Below are 20,832 nucleotides of genomic sequence, written 5' to 3'. Positions count from 1 at the left end.
TTGTGCAAAGACCTAGTTGTTGCTGTAGTTACTGTAATATACTGAAGTATATTTCAAATAGCTCAAAAAGATGAGTCACCACAGTTTTAGCATTATCATTTTAATAAACTGCTCACATCACAGTAACTAAAGATCTTTTATATTTTATAAATGGTTTTGGCCAAACTAAAATAAAATCATGAAACCATGTAAAGTTAGTTTGTAAATGTTAGAGAAAGTTGGAGACCAACTAAAGTGCACACTGTTAGATTCTTCTATAGAATCGATGAAACTTGTTGCCATTACCGACAACAAAGTAAATGAGAGAGTTTTGTCAATGATACCTTCACTGAATTTTGTGTAACAATTAAACAAATGTGGCCCATTAGTTTATTCAATACTGAATTTTAATATTTCTTAAAAAAATTAGTTCATAAATTTCAACTTGAAATATAAAATATTAAAATTTCTGACAAACATCCTGTCTGCAAAATAGCTTCTGACAGACACTTTATATTTTAATCTAAATTTTAACAAATAGTATTTACTTTAGATGTTCTGTCTCATTTACAAAAGTACGTATATAATACTTTTCGACCATTACCAAAATATATCTTCTGAGAGTTTTGGTTCCAACCTTTAATAACAAAACAATTGTGAAATATGAACTGCAGTTCCCAAAAAGGCACAATGTTTAACTTTATATACACAACAGAGTGACCTCTGATACATGAATGTATGTTATAAGGCCATCGTTTAGTCATAAGATGATCCAAAATAAACCCGCATTCTGTGAGCGATGACTGTGCATAACTATGTCACATTAGTGCAAGTAAAGATCTGGTCACATAAAAATTGGAAAACAGTTCAGAAATTTGCAGTGGACCGTAAAACATGAAACCGCTTCAGTGTCATTCGGACTGATCCCAGGTCACGAGTGATCTTTTCCAAGCGATCTTCCAAAGCTTCCTGCAAAAAAAGAATAATAATTTGAGTACCTCCGGAGAATAAAATTTGAATACATGCCAATCTACAGGGAGAGAATGGACAAGTTATGCTTTATGATGACAAAGTTCCCCAAAGAAGCTGGGACAGATAGTTAGGATCTTCAAAATTACTTCAGCCAAGTTAGCCGTCCCAGAAAATATTTTTTTTTGCAAGCAGATCTTTAAGTGAGCAGGAATTGAACAAAAATTGTTGAAGAAACTCAGCGGGTGAGGCAACATCTATGGAGAGAAGGAATAGGCGACGTTTTGGATCGAGACCCTTCTTCAGACATGAGCAGTGCAGTTTGCAGCACCGTCCCTACAATTTAGACTACAGACTAATGTTTGTATTCTTCAGGAGATCGAGTTGCTGGAAATTTCACAATTGTTTTGAAATATCACAAGCTTAAAAAAAAAAATCAGGTACAAAAATACTGTACAAAAATATATTCACCTTGGGAAATAGCACTGACATCTGAAATCCCATTGAATAACTTGGCTATGGTCATTCCATTCTGCTCAGTTTGTAGAAACAGAATTATATAAAATTGAAGAGAGATTATTCAAACCGTCATAATTGTGCCAGTCAAAACTAAAGCTATCAGGTCTGTAACCACTGACAGGACTCTCACCCTGCGGGCCTTTGTTCAAGTATAATGTGGATTTCTGCACTATCAACCTTTCAGACAACATGTCCCAGACCCCTTTACCATCTCTGGGTGAGAAAAAAGCCTCATCCCTTCTAATCTTTCCCTGATTTCTGACCACTCTGCTAAAAAGAACACTCTACCTAGAGCAGTCATAATTTATGAAATTCAATTTAAGTCTTCCCTTCCATGCAAATCACAGCTGATTCCGTTTTTCTTCATAGCTAAAGTTCTCTAGTCCACTATCCATCTCCAGTGTTATCTGTAAATTTGTTACCAGCACTGTTATGATTCTAATGGCACAGGCTAACTTGTGCGGTACGCAATTTTAACATAAACTCATAGTCCAAGCTTCAGCCAATGAAAGAAAGCGTTCCAAATGTCATTCTACCTTATCCACCACAGTGGTGAGTACCAAGTCGCTATCTCTTTTTTTAAATACATTCATGATTTATATTTAAATGTAGGGGTGGATTATTCAAAGACTGGTCGTGGTGGATTGTGAGAAGAAAACTTTGACTTTGGGAGGATACTGCTGGAGGGGGAGGTTTGGGCACAAACATTGCAAATGGAATCCATACGAGGAGTCAATATGTGTAACAGGGCAAGGAAATCCATTATAAATTCAGCATTTGAGGGATGTAAAGAAAAGCAGTTTGGAGTGAATATCCAGAAATGTGCACAGTTTATTAGAGTTTAGAGATACAGTGTAGATACAGGGCAAATGGCCCACCGAGTCCACATCAACCATCAATCACCCGTATACTAGTGTTATTCCATTTTTGCATCCTACACACTAGGGGCATTTTACAGAAGCCAATTAACCTACAAACCTGCACGTCTTTGGAAATTGGAAGGAATTTGGAGCACCCGGAGGAAACTCATGCAGTCAAAGGTACAAACACCACACAGATAGCACCAGTGGTCAGGATCGAACCCCGGTCTCTACCGCTGCACCAGTGAGGTGGCAGCTCTACCGCTGCACCACTGTGCTGGCGTGAAGGTGAATGAACATTTTTGAAAGTTTGGACTTCTTGGTTGCTCAAAGTTGAGAAACTGGGATAACATAGACCTACTGTGAATGGATGATCGATGATCAGCTTGGACCCAATGAACCGAGAGGTCTGTTTCATGCTATCTAACTTAATTTAGAGACAAATTTATTGCTGATTTATTGGTGGCCACTGAATTAAGTGGTTAAAAGTTTAAGAAAAAGTTGTTGGGAAATAAATTACTTGTAAGAACTAGAATGAAGGAAGAAAATAAAACAAGTGAGATGGAATTATAAACCTAGGCTCTTATCAAGTCTCCAAAACTGATGAAGGCCTCAAACAAATCACAGGAAACTTTTGCTCGCTTATTGTTTACTTGGTAGCAATCTGAACAGAAAACAACTGTAGTAAATACTAGCATTTATTTTTCCATCAAAGTGTTTAATTGTATGGGGTTGTAGTAAAACATATTTCAGAGTGGGTATCAGAAGGAATTTGATTGTTAATCGGGCCTTCACATGAGAAGTAGCTTTGCATCATTGACCTCACTTCACACACACACAATGTTAATCTTTGGATTTGTGATACAATTTCCATTTCATCCACATTTTTTCTTTTTGTATTGAATACAGGAATGAAACAGTTTAAGACACTTTTAATTGAACTATAATTGTGGTGCAACAGCACCCACCCTACCTTTTCCACCCTTGCTTGTAAAGTCATTCTACCTGTAGAACCAGGTATACGGCTTAACGCAGCTTCAATCTGCAATTAAATATTAATCCCAAATTAAATGTCAACCAAGCCATACAATAAATAACCATAATAGTACAATTGTTCAGTATGATGTTCTCTGCAGTGCATCTGATGCCCAACCCTGACAAAGACAGAACAACCTTAGATATACGATTGACAGTGATCGTTTTAACCAACAGAGGCACTAAACCAGAACCAAGTATGAGAAGCCACTTTAAGGGACTTCATTCACCTTTGCCATTGACTGTGCACCCAATGCCGCTCAGAAGCTGATATGTAAGGATGTCTGGACAAATCTACCAACTTTGGTCTCACAATTAGCACAAAGAAAACGGACACGATGCACCAAGCTGCATACCATGTGCGGAACCAAGCATCCTTTTGAATGGTTAGAGACTTTCAGTAGTGGACAGATAGGTCCACATACCTTAGCAACAGTCTCACAAGATCAACCAACATTGATGATGAAGTCAATAACATGACTATGCAAAAATAAAAATAGCTGAATTCAGACTGGGACAATGAGCAGTTCACATCCACGTCATTTTTGAACACTTTATCATGCAATCAGACACTACACTGTAAATGAATTGTAAATCACAATTATCAACATCCTTTTTATTTAGTTTAGTTTAATTTAGAGATACAGCGCGGAAACAGGCCTTTTGTCCCACTGAGTCTGCGCCAACCAGCGATCCCGGCATATCAACACTACCCTACACACACTAGGGACAATTTAAATGTATACAAAGCCAATTAACCTCTTTCCTCCCACACTCTTTGGAGTGTGGGAGGAAAGAGACCTCAGAGAAAACCCACATGGTAACGGGGAGAACGTACAAACTCCGTACAGACAGCACCCGTAGACAGGATCGTACCCAGGTCTCTGCCGTTTGAAAGCGCTGCAAGGCAGCAACTCTATTACTGCGCCACTGTGCGGCCTTTAATAGATGAATCTTACTTTGTAGTTTATTCAGCAGTCTTTCTGCCAATCAGCTTTTTGTCTGGCAGAATAAAGACCCAATTTGTACCAGTGAGGCCATGCCATCACTATCCAGCAAAAACACACACTATTATTTCATATTCCATTTACACTGAAATACTGCAGTTCAGTTGGTGCCGTTTGAATTGCTTTTATTTTAAAGGATCTCAAGAGCTTTGACTTTATAAAATGACATTATTTGTAAAATTAACTACATGTAAAAATAAATGTAAAAAAATTAAACACTTTATAGGGCATTGACCCAGACCAACTGCAAAAGATCTTTATTAAATCCACAGTCTATGGTAAAGAACGTCATTAATTTTAAACAGAGAGTTTAATTAAACTTGGCCTCAACATGGGCATGAATTGCTCATTGCTTCATTACCTGTTGCTTTTCTTGTGTAAGTGCATCAAAGAGTTGCTCCGTTTCTGCCAAAGCCTCCATCCTTGCTTTATACGTCAGCTCCGTCTCATAAGGAGTTTGTAATGGCGACATTTTCTTTTCTTTCTGAGAAATTGTTGTCTTATCTTCCCAGGCAGGTCGACTAGTGACAGACCCCATCTTAACAGCGTTTAGAACAGACTCGGAAGACAACGCATGTTCAAATTTATCAGCATGATACCTTGAATTTTGCCTTGCTGCAGAAAAAAGATGCTTGTTATCAAATGTGCAGTTAATTATCTCTGAAATGCAATGAAGACACTTCTCAACTGGATACAAAACTGGCTTGGTGGTAGGAGGGTTGTTTTTCAGCTTGGACCCCCTTTGACATGTGATTGAATGGGTTTAATATTGTTTGCTATATAATATTCATGTTTTGGTTGAGACTGCGGGTGACCTGCTTGGCATCATCATTTTCTGATGATGCCAAAATTAGTGGAATAATGGACAGTGAAGAATGGTATCCAAGGTTACAATCAGATCTAATCACCTACAAAAGTGGGAAAGGGAACTTAATTTGTTGGAATTTAACTTGTACAAGTGAACTTGAATTTGGAAAGTTAAATCAGGACAGGACATTTTTTAGTTTAGTTTAGAGATACAGCGTGGAAGTTAGTCCGCGCCGACAGGACACTATTTTTTACAAAGCCAATTAACCTTTAGTCTTTTATTGAGATCTTACACGCAGCGGGGGAAAACAGGCCCATTCAGCCCATACTTGGGATCGACCGGGGTCCGCGCTACGTCCAGCAACTCTACCGCTGTGCCACATAGTATGCAGGACCCCAATTGAACAGAGACCTTTATACAAAGTCCCCAAGTAGCAACACTACAATGGCAGCATATACGTGTTTTCATCAGCGAAGCATCGGGTACTTTGGGACATCATGTTACAGTTGTACAAAATGTTGGTTAGGCTTCAGAGTATTGTGTGCAGTTCTGGTCACCACACTACAAGAATGATGTAATTAATATGTAGAGCATGCCAAAGATTAACAGGGATATTGTCTGGATGGAGGGGCTTGGGTTATAAGGAGAGATTGGACAGCCCATGTCTGTTTTCCCTGCAGCAAAGGTGGCCAAGAGTTGTCATGTTACAAGTATCATAGACGAGACGGCCATTCTGTTTCCCATTGTAGGGGCGGCATAGCTCTAAGGTAAGAGAGTGGAGGTTTAAAGAGGATCTGAGGAGTAAGTGCTGTAACACCAATGAGCCGCTAAATACTTTACAGGTTCTGTACAGGTTTTCCAGTGGAATTAATACAAGCATGTGGAATGAACTGAAGCCGAAGGTTTTTCTTGTTTCTATGCTGGCTTGAAATTGCAGGAGAGTGGGACTGCTTTTTCTTCTTGAATTGCAGGAGGTTGACTTCATCGGCAAGTTGACTTCATCAAAACATAAAAATAAAATGATTTTGTGAAGAAAGTAAATCCATAATAATTTTTATACAAAACCCCTTACTGTTCAGAAGCCTAGTTTAATTACAATGTCATTCTTCCATGTCATCGCACTGGAGTGCGTAGCATGCAGATATGTTTGGGATGTTATGTTTTGGTGCTGAGGAGAGACTGGAGAGCCTGGGTTTGTTTTTCTTGGGGGTTAGGAGGCTGAGGGGGGCAGGATAGTGGTATAGCAAATCTTTGAGGGGCATAGGAAGGGTCGATAGTGAGAAACGTTGCCCCATAATGAAGATACCCAACCAGGAAGCATGGAGTTGAGAGAAGCAAGGTTAAAGATGACAGAAGAGGAAAACAAACAAAGTGGTTTCAATCTGGAACAAACAGGTGGTGGAGGCAGAGACTCTCACAACATTTAAAAAGGTACCTACCTCAACTGCCTCCTCTGGCAGCTCATTCCATACACCCACCAACCTCTTTACAAAAGATGCCCCTCAGATTCCTATAAAATCTTTCCCCGCTCACCTTAAATCTGGTTCTTGATTCCCCAACTCTGGGTAAACGACATTCACCCGATCTATCCCCATCTTGATCTTATACACCTCTATAAGATCACCCCTCAGCATCCTGCGCTCCAAGGTATAAAGACCTAGCCTGCTCAACCACACCTAGTTAGGGCAAGCTCTCCCTGGGTCCTTTGCCATCTAACATTCCAGAGCAGCTTATTGTGTGCAAACTTGTTGAAATCTATATGTACGACATCTCCAGCTGTGTCCTCATCAATCTTCTCAAAAGCAACTCATTCAAAAGCCAATCCAATCAAATGTTAGGTTTTTAAAAAAAAATCTATGCATTTAGTTGAACTAGGAAAATTGCCTAACCAAACATGAATGGAAAAGTCATTAAAAAATCACCTTGAACATCACAAAAGGGATTTTCAATATTATTGTGGAAAACCCATTTTTTACTGATAAGAAATTTACCGAGGCATACTGAAGCATTTGGAAATATCTACCATTTTGACCAAAACACACTAACACAAACACAATATTAGTTACCTTGTCACTGTGTTTTCTTCTTTGCCAAGGAGATGACTAAATCCAGGTGATAGGTTCTCTTTAGGGCAACGCTTGGGACTTGACTTAGCAGACAATGATGTCAGCAAAGTGTTGCGTTTGGCTAGCAAAGAGAGGGGAAGAGCGCAATGTTATAATAATTGAAATAATTAGTTGTTATCTATCAGCTGGGCTCCACAATCTCTTCAAATTGTGTGGAGGAAGAGAGATGGTTGACCATCCTGGCCAAGACGCTGCACCTTCTCTGCACCCAGAGTTTCCCCAACAAAACACTGGTCATTCTATGTTGGTAACCGAGTTGTTAAGCAGGATATGCAACATTTAGAGGTTATTTGAGACAAGGATATCAACCAACATGAAGGTTTTACTAACAACTATTTACCTTGATGTTTCATTGTCAGAAGTATAGAACCCAATGCAGAAAAAGTAAAAAGGGACTAATAAATATAAAGAGACTAAAAAAGTAAAGAGACCAAAGAAAATATTTAACTAAATAATAGATGGTCAATAAACAAACAGTTAAACCTTTCTGAAGGATTACAGAAACATACTTACTTGGTGTGGAAGTGGGTGTTGATTTCCTGTTTGAAGGGGGCACAGATGATGATCTTTGGCCTGAGGGAGAACTGTTGCCCTTTGATCTTGTCCGATCCTTACACGAGTCCATTGATTGGCCTCTACTAAAGCTTGAGTCCACTAAGGTGTGTGTGTGTTTCATGACATCTGCTTACAGCAAATAAATAATTGACATTGTCACTTTCATCTCTACATGTTTCATGTCTGAAGCAAATTATACAACTTCTTCCCAGACAGATTTATGAAATTGAACCCCACAGAAGGGTGATGGAGATGGACATTGGTCCAGTCATGCCTCTGTTGCTGACCTCCTTCTCTAGATTAAACTCCATTGGATCCCCAGAAACAATATCTACAGGAAATGTCTGCATCTCAAGGTAGTCCCACTCAAGAGTTACTCTCAAGACAACACAATGTGCAGGCGTAACTCAGCAGTTATTTCAGCACTTTGTGTCGTTTTTTGTGGTTCCTTGTGTCTCCAAATTGTTCAGCTTGTCAAATTGCAAAATTACAAAAGGCATTTTTCTGCCCACTTTTCAAACTGCTCGAGATCCTGCTTGACAACATTCAATCCAAAATGTCACCTGTCCATGTTCGCCAGAGATGCTGCCTGACCCACTGAATTACTCCAGTACTCTGTGTCTTTCACTATTCACAACTTTGTCAATATTTGCTTTATCTGCAAATTTACCTATCTGCCCACTCACACTAAGAGATTTAGCAGCTAGCCTTTCAAATATAATTTCATGATCAATTTTAAGTCAACCAAAAGCTCAACACTATCGTCTGTTGCTGAAACTCTGAAACCACTAAGGCATAATCTTCCTTGGTGGCATTGGATTGTATTCATCATTGTTAACATCACACCCCCATTATTTACAAAATACTACAGGAATATTGAACGTGCAAAAACAATAGATGGAGTGCCATTGTCATAATGTGCAATTATATAATGACACCAATATATCTAACATCTGTTATAAAAATGTAGTTTAAATGAATTTAGATTCAATACAAACAACAAATCAAGCATGGCAGGATGAAGGGAATAAGCTGTGCTTACTTGTACCATCTCCTCCTCCTGATACATTGTGTAATGGTGTTTGTACTCCCCAGCTTTCAGAAACCTTTCTCCCATCAAATTGTTTCAATGCCCTCAGAATGGGAGGAGTTGACAAGTCCAAGTCATTTGCAAAATCTTGCAGAGTGCAGGGATGATCTTTCTCTGGTGGAGAATGGTACCTGGGGAGAATAACAAATGAGAAAGGACCATTTCTAAGTATCATCTGTGATCCTGTAAAACCTCTCACTTTGCACCAGCACAGCTAGAGGCCACAATATTCCAACACGTTCCGATCCCGCAAAATACGTTCGAATCCCAAAGTGGAGGCTAGAGAATTTAAATTCCAAGTAGTAAATAATTAAATGCAGAATTAAAAAAAATACATTTAAAAAAATCTAGTAACAGCAATCACAACATTACTAATTTGTTTAAAAGAACATCAATGCCCTTTGGGAAGGAAATCTGCCACACACACCCACACACACAGCCAATCTATTCTAGTTCTTTCAGCCTTTTGCTGTTTCCTGCATTTTCTGTTTTTATGTTTCTAGTAAAGATGTGGGCTGACCTTCTGGGCTGCAAGTGAGTTTCTTCAAATCCGTCGCCGGAAGCACTGTAGTTGTTCTCTAAAGGTCGTCCTGTGAAGATGGAATAATCAGAACCCGGAACCAGCCACTTCCGTCTTGCCACATCAGCTGGGGATTTTACAGGAGGATATGCATCATGGTGGACAAATCTGTTTGTAAACAAGAGAACAATGAAACAATTCAGAAACATCATGAAAGGCAAAATATTGATTAGCCCATGATTATTTAATTCAATGTTTTATCCACAAACTCCATTAAGATTTGCCTTTAAACTTCTCCAATGAGGGCATAAATTAAAAGTCACCTTTGTTAATTCCGGAGTTGGCTGTCTTATGAAGATGAAGAATAATTGTCTAGCGAGCCTATATTCTCTTATGTTTAGTAAAACAAAAGGCAATCTTAGATATCCTCAACAGAGTAAATGGTGTAAGACTCTTTCAACTAGCTGGACATTCTGGAGCCGGGAGCCACACAGTTTCAGAATAAGGACCAGACCTGTAAGGGAGTGAAGGAGTGTAACGTAGAGGATCGTGAAGCTTTACAATTCCCTACCCATGAAAGATGAGGATGCTTCAATGAGTATATTCAAGTTTGCTATTGATAGATTAAGATCTGGGAAAATCACAGATATGGGGAAAAAGCCATGAAAGGGAATTTTACGTACAAAATGTTATGTAAATATGTTTTTGAAAACATAAGCTTTGACTTGCGTAGCTCTTTACCTGCTGTTCGATGTATGTAAACAACTATCTGCACCAGTCCGAACCTTCATGTAGTTTTTCTCATGGTCTACTTGTCTAATCTGAGCCTCGAGCTTTGAAACAACTCTGAAAAGTGAACAACCAATTTTATTACTGAAGTGCAGGTGGTTGAGGGAGACCTTACAAATAATAGGTGAAATCACGAGGGCCCACCCAGGGTAGAGAGTCCAAAACTAGAGAGCATGATTCAAGGCGAGAGGGAATAGTTTAACGTAGATCAAGGGGCAACATAGAACAAACTGCCAGAGAAAGTGATAAAAGTAGGTATAATTATGTTTAAAATACATTTAGACAGTTACATGGATTAGAAGTTTAGCAAATAGAGCTAGCTCAGGTTGGCCAATTGCTTGGCTTGAACAAGTTGGGAAGTAACTTCACATGGATACAACTGGGACTAAAATACAATGACTAATTACATGTAGGTTATTTGCGAGCTCTACTTACCCTTAAAACTTTGTTCAATTAAAGGGGTGGAACAAAACAGAGAATTACAGAAAATGTTATTACAGAACTTGGAAAGCATTGACAGGGTTGGACAAAGCTATATTGGTTGATGAAAGAGAAAGCAATCGTAGCATATCCAGCAGTGATTTATTTTTTGAGGATGTAACTAGTACAACAGATAGGAAGGAACAGTCCATTTGACATATTTAGACTTTCAGAAAGTGTTTGTCTCCAACATAAGAAGTCTTGAAATTAAAGCACACCACATTTGGAATAATAGAATCTTGATTAGTACGGGTGTCAAAGGTTATGGGAGAAGGAGAATCAGTGGGAAAAATAGATCAGCCATGATTGAATGGCGGAGCAAACTCAATGGGTCAAATGGTCTAATTCTGCTCCTGTGTCTTAAACTGTGATTGTTTCACAGGAAACTTTATAGATTTGATAGAGGTTTTCAAAATCTGATCATATTTAAATAAGTAAATCAAGAGAAGCCGGTTCCATATGCACAGAATTCAAAGATTTAAAGGATTCAAATTGAATGGTGAAATATCAAGAGATTTAACAAAAATATGTTATGGAGTGGCGGCTATGATCTGGAATGTACAGCCTGAAAGGAGGTTGTATGCAGAATCAATTGTGGATTTCAAAACGGAATTAGATACCTTTTTGAAAATTCGAATTATACAAATGCAAGGAACGATATTGGATTTCGCTATAAAGGGCAGGCAAAGACAGAATGGTCTCCAGCGATGCATTTTCCGATGTGGGTGATGGTCAGTTAATTAGACTGTTACAGATAACAGCACAGAAAGCAATGTTCATGCCTTTGCTGCATTACAATATATGCAACTTGTAATTTAGAAAGAACACATTGGCTCAACACAGCAATACGAAGTGTCAATGAATCCTGATCTTAGTCAAGTATTACATTGTCTAAACATCATTATTGTAAAGTATCAAAACTCACTTTTAAAATTACGTATAAAGTAGGATTTTGCCATGCTTCCATTGTGTGATAAAAACAAAATATCATCATCTAACCTTTTCAGCTCAGAAATCTGAGAATTTGCATCATATAGTTTATCTTCAGTAGTGTGTAAAGTTTCCTGGGCAAGAAAGAAAATAAGAACAACTTATGTTATATTATATAACTTGTATTTGAATAGGAAAGGCCCCTAATGCTGGCAAATATTAGCAATAGCTAGACATAGGATTGACATGGAGAAGATGGGCCAAGGGTCTATTCGTATGCTGTACATTTCTATGGTCCCAATATTACACTTTTTAAATTATGAATGGCTTCCAGAGTCAATATGGCAAGATTGGTGGAAGGGAGAAAAACTAGTTGATATAGAATCAAGATGAGTGCATAAGAAACAAAACTGACAGGAGGACTTTTTGTTTAAAGATACATGGGAAGTGGTTGATGTCAGAAGCAGGTTCGATTATAGTGGTCAAAAGGGAATCGCATAAGTAACTGAAATAGAAAGCATTTAAGAAGGAACTGCAGATGTTGGAAAATCGAAGGTAGACAAAAGTGCTGGAGAAACTCAGCGAGTGCAGCAGCATCTACGGGGGGGGGGGGGCCTAACTGGATTGCTTGTGTTGAGCTGCATGGATCAGATGTGACCAATGAATTCCTTCTTAGATAATCATATATAGCGGACCCAAACTGCAAAAGATAGTATGACATTACCTTGACACTTTCATGCTCTTTCCCCAATGACTCGTATTCTGTAAGCAGCTGCAACGCAAAACATCCATTCTTAAATTCAAACCTTCAAACTAAATTCTTCTTCGACAAATTAAAGATAAAGTACTCTCCAAAAAAAAATCTATACACAAAAATAGTTCCGCATAAATACAGGTAGTAGAATCTGTTGTTCTCACAAGCTTAATTAATGAATTAAAATAATTTGTGACTCACATCCTGCAATATTTTGTGTTCTTGTTTTCTTCTGGCATCTTTGTTATCAGAATGTCTGTAAGCTTTTTCAAAAGCTTCTTCTAGGTCCTTCAGCCTGCTGTTGAGTTTGTTGATCATGCTATCTTTCTCCTTGCTGTCTTTTCGCATTTCATCGAGGCGCTGTTGCAATGCCTTTGCCGCAGTACTAACTGCATCATAGCGTCCGGGCCAGTCAGCCTTATCAAAAGGACAAGTGTCATTTCTAACAGTTAGTAAATAACATGAAAAAATGTTTGTTTTTTTTACATTTGAGGCCCAGGAGCGGCTAAGCGGATAAAGAATGTAAAAAGAATCTTAAGAAAGAAATTAGATAAGCTAAAACAAGATATGAGTTTGCTTTGGCAAGTAAGGTGAAAGTAAATCCAAAGGGATTCTACAGCTATATTAATAGCAAAAGGATAACAAGAGATAAAATTGGTCCATTAGAGAGTCAGAGTGGACAGCTATCTGCAGAGCCAAAAGAAATGGGGGAGATATTGAACAATTTTTTTTTCTTCGGTATTCACCAAGGAGAAGGATATTGAATTATGTGAGGTGAGGGGAACAAGTAGGGTAGCTATGGAGACTATGAGGATCAAAGAAGAGGAAGTACTGACACTTTTGAAAAATATAAAAGTGGATAAATCTCCAGGTCCTGACAGGATATTCCCTAGGACATTGAGGGAAGTTAGTGTAGAACTTGTTTTCAAATTCTACAGAGAGATTTAGGCCATTTGGAAGAGTGGGCTGAAAGATGGCAGATGGAGTTTAATCCTGATAAGTGTGAGGTGCTACATCTTGGCAGGACAAATCAAATTAGGACGTACATAGTAAATGGTAGCGAATTGAGGAATGCAGTTGAACAGAGGGATCTAGGAATAACTGCATAGTTCCCTGAAGGTGGAATCTCATGTAGATAGGGTGGTAAAGAAAGCTTTTGGTGTGCTGGCCTTTATAAGTCAGAGCATTGAGTATAGAAGTTGGGATGTAATGTTAAAATTGTACAAGGCATTGGTGAGGCCAATTCTGGAATATGGTGTACAATTCTGGTCGCAAAATTGTAGGAAAGATGTCAACAAAAGACAGAGAGTACAGAGGAGATTTACTAGAATGTTGCCTGTGTTTCAGCACCTAAGTTACAGAGAAAGGTTGAACAAGATAGGTCTTTATTCTTTGGAGCGCAAAAGGTTAAGGGGGGGGACTTAATAGAGGTCTTTAAAATGATGAGAGGGATAGGCAGAGTTGACGTGGATAAGCTTTTTCCATTGAGAGTAGGGAAGATTCAAACAAGAGGACATGACTTGAGAATTAAGGGACAAATGTTTAGGGGCAACATGAGGGGGAACTTCTTTACTCAGAATGGTAGCTGTGTGGAATGAGCTTCCAGTGGAAGTGGTGAAGGCAGGTTCGTTTTTATCATTTAAAAATAAATTGAATAGTTATATGGACGGGAAAGGAATGGAGGGTTATGGTCTGAGTGCAGGTAGATGTGACTAGGTGAGAGTAAGTGTTCTGCACGGACTAAAAGGGCCGAGATGGCCTGTTTCCGTGCTGTAATTGTTTTATGGTTATATGGTAAATAAAGAAACAACTGACATTACTGGGGTTGGCACTTATTTTCCTCAAAAATCTTCTAACCTATGGTACTCCACTTAGGACTAAAGCAGCAGTTTTATCAAGAATGAATTGTAGTATTTGTTCCAAAGGATAACAAATTCTATTCTCTTACTAAAAGAACTTTTACTCACCAATTGCATTTCCATTAAGGAGTTCTTGTTCTCAAGATCCTGAATTACTGTGGCAGCCTCAGTTAATGTTCTTTCTAGTTGTTCACATCTGAAACATCCAAAGTAGCCGTGAAAGTCTTGCAACAGTTTCAAAGTTATTGTCAATGCTCAGTCAATAATACCTGTAGGTAATGGGGAATTAATTCTGCCAATATTCTTAACCTGGCGATGTAGAGAGTAAATAAATCTGATTCCTGATCAGCCTCCAGTGACAATTTTAAACTTACACATGCAGATATCTGAAAATAATGATTTGCAATAACTTCTCAGTGGAATTATCCATTATCACACAGTATGTAAAATGGCCACTTCAATGAAAAGACATTCGATGCCCAAGACATTTCAGGAGACAAGAACTGTACAACGTGATCATTTCAAATTTATAAGAGTTTCCCACCATCTCCCAGCACGAGTTGTCAGTATTTTTCCTCTCCAAGTTTAGCTTTAGTTAATTAACATTTATTGCTTCCAGTGGCTAATGACACACTGTTCTGATGCATCTGGACTATCATGCTATCGAACAGATCAAAATACATTTCTACTCCTGTGTATGTTACGTTTCTAATTACATTTTGATTATTTTAAGCAAATTGATTTTTAAAAATATATAATAGAACTACACTAGAGCACATATATTTTGGTTACATTTCAAAAAACGACATGCAAGAACAGTAGGTGATGTTAAAAAATATATATATTTAAATGTTGTTATTATTTGGAACAAAAAAAAACCTTTTGGAAAGATTCTGGTTATGTTTCTCTGCTTCAAATATTGCTGAAGGTGAACTTAAAGTGTCCAGTTTCTTCTTAAGGCTGTCGATTTCTGCCTCGTAGTACGCTCTGATGTCGGCCACATGACGTGCATGCTTCTCACGCAAGTTTAGGCGAGCACTAGAAACAAGTTTTAAAATAAAATAAAATAAATAACATGGATTTAAGTTTATGATGCAAAAAATAAATTGCATAAGCATACAGTTTAGTCACATTAAGTCCCTGAAATCTGTGAAGGCAAATTTGCAGTTCCCCAACTGACCTCTGCACTACCATGCTCAAGTCTGCCTTCAATGCTGACTGGAAACATATGATAACCTTGCTTTCTTACATAAATAAGGTAACTAAAACAATTGGGACTATTGATAGATTCCAACCAATGTAAACCTAAGAGGTTTCTTAAACAATGAGGTATTTTCACAAAGTGTTCACTTACGTTGATAATGTGATGGGATCCTCAAGAGATGAAGCAGAAACATCATAGTCCAATAATCCATTTATATTCTTTTCACTCCTCAACTCAATGCAAGGCACAGATGATGGAGTCAACGTGGAACTGCTGTTGTCGCCTTGCCCTTGCAAGGTGCTTGCATGCCGAGTTTGTTTCAAGCTTGTACAATGTTGGCCATTGTACATTGGACCTTGGACAACAGTGGAAGATGGAGAAGCCAAATGGCAATTCCAGCTTTGAGAAAGTGCTGAGCTTTTCTGTACAGTACATTTGGAAGTATCGATCAATTCTGATTCTGGACTACTACATACATACAAATTTGATTGGGGATGGCAATAGCTTTGTGCGGTTACACTGATGAGAGAGTCTGGGCCAACTGAAGACAGTGTCTCACATTCAGAAACCACCAGCGGGGTACTACAACGATCATGTGGGGAAAATGCTTCAGTTGGCTTCATGTGAAGCTTTGGATCAAGTGTTAAAACCTTAGGAGGACAAGAAAAGATAATTGATCAACTTTTAATGTAAATCTTCATTCAAATATGAAGATGAATTACACATAAACAAATATCAACTGATCTTTCAAATACGAACATACACAATATGAGAAGCCATGCAGTCCCTTATGCCTGCTCAGCCATTGAATAAGATGACAGCTGAACTTCCACCTCAGTACCGCTTCAACCCACACTTGTCCAACAACCTCCAAGTCCCTTAAAATCCAATCATGTCTGTGAAAATATAAATCATCTGTAGATTGCTGGAAATCTAAACTAAAAATATAGAATGCTGGAAACATCACCCTGAGGAAGTTAACATTTCCGGTCCAAAGAAGGGGCTTTGACCTGCAACATTAACTCGTGTCTCTCCTTCCACAGATGCTGCCTGACCTGCTGAGTGCCTCTGACATTCTCCATCAATCTCCGGATTGAATGCAACAACACAACCCCCACAAACATCATTTTCCCTAGATGCAGAAACTATTGCTAAACTCTGCCCTGGGTAGCTGACTGTGTGGCTACCTATTAATTCGCCAATGACATCACGTTGGTTGGCTGAATTACAGATGGGGATGGGTCAACATACACAGGATAGTGGTGCCAAAACCACAACCTCTCACTGTCTGCATATCAGTCCAACGTTTTCACCCCACCTGAAGAAACCCAACCACCTGCTCAGCCCCAACCACTGAGCCGGCCTTCCTGATCAGCTTGTCCAGTCTGTTTTTGCCACCGCTATGCGGGCGCCTTCTCACCAACAGGCCCAGCCCAGCCCACTGGTCCAAAGTTAAACCTCCTCCTGTATTAAGTATTCCCTACCTTTCCCATGACAAGCACCAATGGTTTTCCACAACCTTTCGAAAGCCCTGTGGTGATTAATGAACCACCAAAACACACACATTCCCCATCATGAGGGTTTTCACTCATCCCAATTTAACTCAGATCAATCTCCGAGTGAGTTATTTTGCTTCTGAACCACTGTACATTGTATCTCCTCTGCTCCAGCACGTTCAGTAATTGCCTTCAGAAATCCTATTGCTAAACGTTCTGACCTTGCAACACTAAAACTTTCAAAGGTACAAATACTTGTTCTTGAACTCTGCCTCAGCTTCCGCTATTCAAACTTACAAAGGTTTCAGTACGCCACGTTCTTCTAATTCCCAAAACTATTCATAAAAAACGTGAGATCTGTTGCTAAAACATGTGAAAAGCTGTTGCCCAGCTGCCACCTCCACTTATTTCCAGCTTTCTCCCCCTGAATCCATCAGTGTGAAGAAGGGCCCCTTGCAGACCCGTTGCCCGCCCATTTCCTTCCACAGATGCTGCCAGCACTTTGGGTTTTGCTTGAGATTCCAGCATCTGCAGTCTCTCGTGTTTCCAAAATGTGGTTGCATTGAACAAAATCGTCTTACCTGTGGAGGTGACTGAAGGCGTGGAGGTGAGCAAGAATCCCAGGCAGACGGACTCGCTTTGTCTTTCTGCCTCATACAATAGATCTCCTTCAGCGATGGGATCTCACACTGAGAGTCTGCTGGAAACTAAAAATAAATACTTTTGTTTTTCTCACTTTAGTGATATGATCCAGCTTAATGCAAGTCTGGTAAATATTTTAAGGTCATTTAAAAAGCAACCCAATCCCTTAGATTTTTTGTTCTAATAATTGGTGAAATAAGGGAATATCTTAATCTTACCAGCAAGTATGAATGAAACTTGGGACCACACAGCAGAAAGTGGTGAACACAAGTTTATAAGAGGAAATGGAAGTAGTTGCCAACTCATCACATGGTTCAATGACAGAAGATGTGGCCAACACATTACAGGTGCTTATACACAAAGTCTGCAGAAGATAAAGATGGAAAATAGTCTAACAACAAATGTTCCACCTAAATCTGCCGCTGCAGGTTGCAATGGTGCAACTGAGGTTGGTATTGCAGAGCATTCAAGAGCCATGCAGCCACAGAGATGGCTGGAGCTGGCTGCTCATCAAGTGTGAAAATAAAATGCCTGATTCTCTTGGGAGTTGGAGCTCTCTCTCAACTATTCTGAAACCTACAGGCATGAAGAAAGTCTAATTTGCCCAAATGAAGAAAACCAGTTTGTATTAATTGCATTATGGAATCATATTCAGCCAATCAAGACCATCCTGGTTAATACAATAATGTTGTAAGATAAAAATCTAATCTATTGTTAGACAATGTTATAGTTATTATTCAGTCTGAAGAAGTCCCAACCGAAAACATCACCTATCCATGTTCGCCACAGATGCTGCCTGACCCGCTGAATTACTCCAGCACTCTGTGAAACATCACCTATCCATGTTCTCCCGAGTGTGTGTTGGCTTGTGCTAATGTGTGGGGATTGTTGGTTGGTGTGGACTCGGTGAGCCACAAAGGCCTGTTTCCATGCTGTATCTCTAAACTATACTTGTTTTAAATGGTGCTCTGTATAAAACTGCTTTGGTGCAAATCAAAACACACAGGGCACCAATGCACTAATTTAAATATCTATCTTTTCAAATATTGAATACCAAATTCCCAAAACAATGCCAGTATGAAATTAGTCGGCAGACCTTACAACCATTGTGAAACTGACCCTGGAGTAATTTGCAGTAGAACATAGAACAGCAACTGGCCCAGGCCCTTTGGCCCACAATGTGTGTGCTAAACATGATGCTAAGACCAATTCTTAGATGCCTATACATAATCCATATCGCTCCACATCCATGCGCCTATCCAAAAGTCTCTTAAATGCCACATGCATTTGCCTCCACCACTACCCCTGGCAGGGCGTTCCGGGCACCCACCGCCCTCTCTATAAAGAAAGCTTGCCCAGCTAATCTCCTTTAAACTGCTCCTCTCATCTTAAAGCTATGCCCTCTAGTGTTTGATATTTCTATGCTGGGAAAAAGGTTTTGGCTGTCTATACTATCTCCACCTCTCAGTTTTATATATGTCTATCAGGTATGATGATAGGCTTGTTATTTTTCTGGTTAAATTCCTGCAATTTAAAATAAAAAACAAATCTAATGCAAAAGTTTGAAAAGCTACATCTGATGTTAAATGCAGCCAGCAGGGTTGTATAAATACTTAAATAATTACATGCTGTCACACAAGACAACATCATGTTGGCCGAAGAATCGAGGTTGAATAAAACTTGTTTCAATGCTACAGTTGGTTAACCATGCTCATCCCCACTGCTGTTTCCCCATTGACATAACTGCAGACGAGGCCCTTCTTTTTCTATAAACCAGCATCTGCTGTTCCTTGTTTCCTCGGTGTCCCTCTGTTTTCCCACTTCACGTGCATTGTAGTAAATTCATAGTTTTATGTCCAAGAGGAAGGGACAAATTAAAGCTTGGAAGAAATGTTTTAGATTCTTAAATTATAAAAGAAAAATGACAAAATTACGCCTCAAGGCATCATTTGAATTCATTCAAGAATTCAGGATATTTGAGAAACAGCTGGAAATAAAACAGCTTCTTTGTGAAAATTAACAGTTTTCAGGCGTACACAGATTTCCTCAGTGATATCAGTGAAAGTAGGCTGGCTGCTTGGTGAAGCATTTCCTACATACGTGCAGTGTTTTGTCGGTTTTGGAGGGAGAGAATCCATCAGAAAGATCCGTCTCCTTGTTCTTCGGTAAAGAGTGGTAGAGTTCTCGCTCATCCATTTGCCAATAAGATAGCCCTAAAGTTAAAGTAGAATTCAGCCAACAAACATTTATGCATTAAATTCCTACAAAACTAATCTCACAATCTTGATATGGGAAAACTAATTGTGAAATTACATAGATTCCTTTATTTTGAGATCAAAGAGGTGCAGCTAGTCTTTCCCCATCTCCTGGAGCTGAAGGATCAGTGATGCTGACACTGTGGAGTAGGGTAATCCACATGACAAGAGCAAGCTACTCAATCTCTGTTGGCTCATTCCACAACCCATTCACCAGAATAAGTGAACCAACATCAGCACCCAGTGCCAGCTTCCCACCACCTGCAGAGGCTGCCTCGCCAACAGTCTGTCTGTCCTTTCTTCTTTTTGTTATTTTTAGTATGTTAAAACTATGTTTTAGTGTTCCTTGGTTTGTTTTATGTGGGAGGTGGGGATGGAGTTGGGGGGGGAAACTTTTTTCAATCTCTTACCTCGACGGAGATGCGATATTTTTTCCTGTATCGTATCTCTGTCCACACTGCGGCCTAACATCGTGGAGTTGGCGGCCTCTCCTGGAGACCGCAGGAGTCTGCGGCACTTTAATATCATGGAGCTTCCGATCCCTTTGCCGGGATCGAAGTTCCAACCACGGGGCCTGTGGACTTCAACATTGTGAAGCTCGAGGTCTCTGGTAAGAAGAGGCCAACCCGGAAACTCTATGTTGCGGAGAGAGTTTCAACCGCCCCGACGCGGGAGTCTCGATGACCCCGACGGGGGCTTCGACCGTCAGCTGCGAGGGCTTTGATCGCCCCGACTGCAGATGGTTTGACTGCCCCGACCGTGGGAGAACAAGAGGAAGTAGATTGAACTTTATTGCCTTCCATCACAGTGAGGAATGTGGAATCCTCTGTGATGGATGTTTATGTGAACTTCTATGTGTATGTGTGACTTGTTGCTTTTCACTTTGTATGGCCTTATGGTAACTCAAATTTCACTGTACCTTAATTGGTACATGTGACAATAAGCTGACCTTGAA

At 39.4% G+C, this 20,832-nt stretch overlaps 1 protein-coding gene across 2 annotated transcripts in view; it reads right to left on the bottom strand.

The window, feature by feature from the left end:
• Positions 1-84: 84 nt before the first annotated feature.
• Positions 85-20,832, bottom strand: part of LOC129709249 (M-phase phosphoprotein 9) — a 30,796-nt gene continuing 10,048 nt past the window's right edge. Inside the window, exons 7-24 of one of the 2 annotated variants that reach the window (XM_055655493.1) lie at positions 19,723-19,835; positions 17,562-17,687; positions 15,635-16,134; positions 15,160-15,318; positions 14,389-14,476; positions 12,623-12,838; positions 12,392-12,439; positions 11,737-11,801; positions 10,210-10,314; positions 9,469-9,636; positions 8,901-9,079; positions 7,817-7,987; positions 7,244-7,364; positions 6,704-6,717; positions 6,126-6,182; positions 4,731-5,029; positions 3,301-3,369; positions 85-948 (exon numbers count right to left, since the gene is read on the bottom strand). In XM_055655493.1, coding sequence (XP_055511468.1) covers positions 847-948; positions 3,301-3,369; positions 4,731-5,029; positions 6,126-6,182; positions 6,704-6,717; positions 7,244-7,364; positions 7,817-7,987; positions 8,901-9,079; positions 9,469-9,636; positions 10,210-10,314; positions 11,737-11,801; positions 12,392-12,439; positions 12,623-12,838; positions 14,389-14,476; positions 15,160-15,318; positions 15,635-16,134; positions 17,562-17,687; positions 19,723-19,835 — 2,600 coding nt within the window. In that variant the 3' untranslated portion in view covers positions 85-846. Of the gene's footprint in view, positions 949-3,300; positions 3,370-4,730; positions 5,030-6,125; positions 6,183-6,246; positions 7,365-7,816; positions 7,988-8,900; positions 9,080-9,468; positions 9,637-10,209; positions 10,315-11,736; positions 11,802-12,391; positions 12,440-12,622; positions 12,839-14,388; positions 14,477-15,159; positions 15,319-15,634; positions 16,135-17,561; positions 17,688-19,722; positions 19,836-20,832 lie in introns of those variants that run through there. The other variant, XM_055655492.1, reaches the window with a different exon arrangement.

This window comes from Leucoraja erinacea, chromosome 25, assembly GCF_028641065.1.
Source record: "Leucoraja erinacea ecotype New England chromosome 25, Leri_hhj_1, whole genome shotgun sequence".
Classification (NCBI taxonomy): domain Eukaryota; kingdom Metazoa; phylum Chordata; class Chondrichthyes; order Rajiformes; family Rajidae; genus Leucoraja; species Leucoraja erinaceus.
Note: the sequence above shows the minus strand (reverse complement) of the source record. Positions and strands in the feature narration are given on the sequence as shown.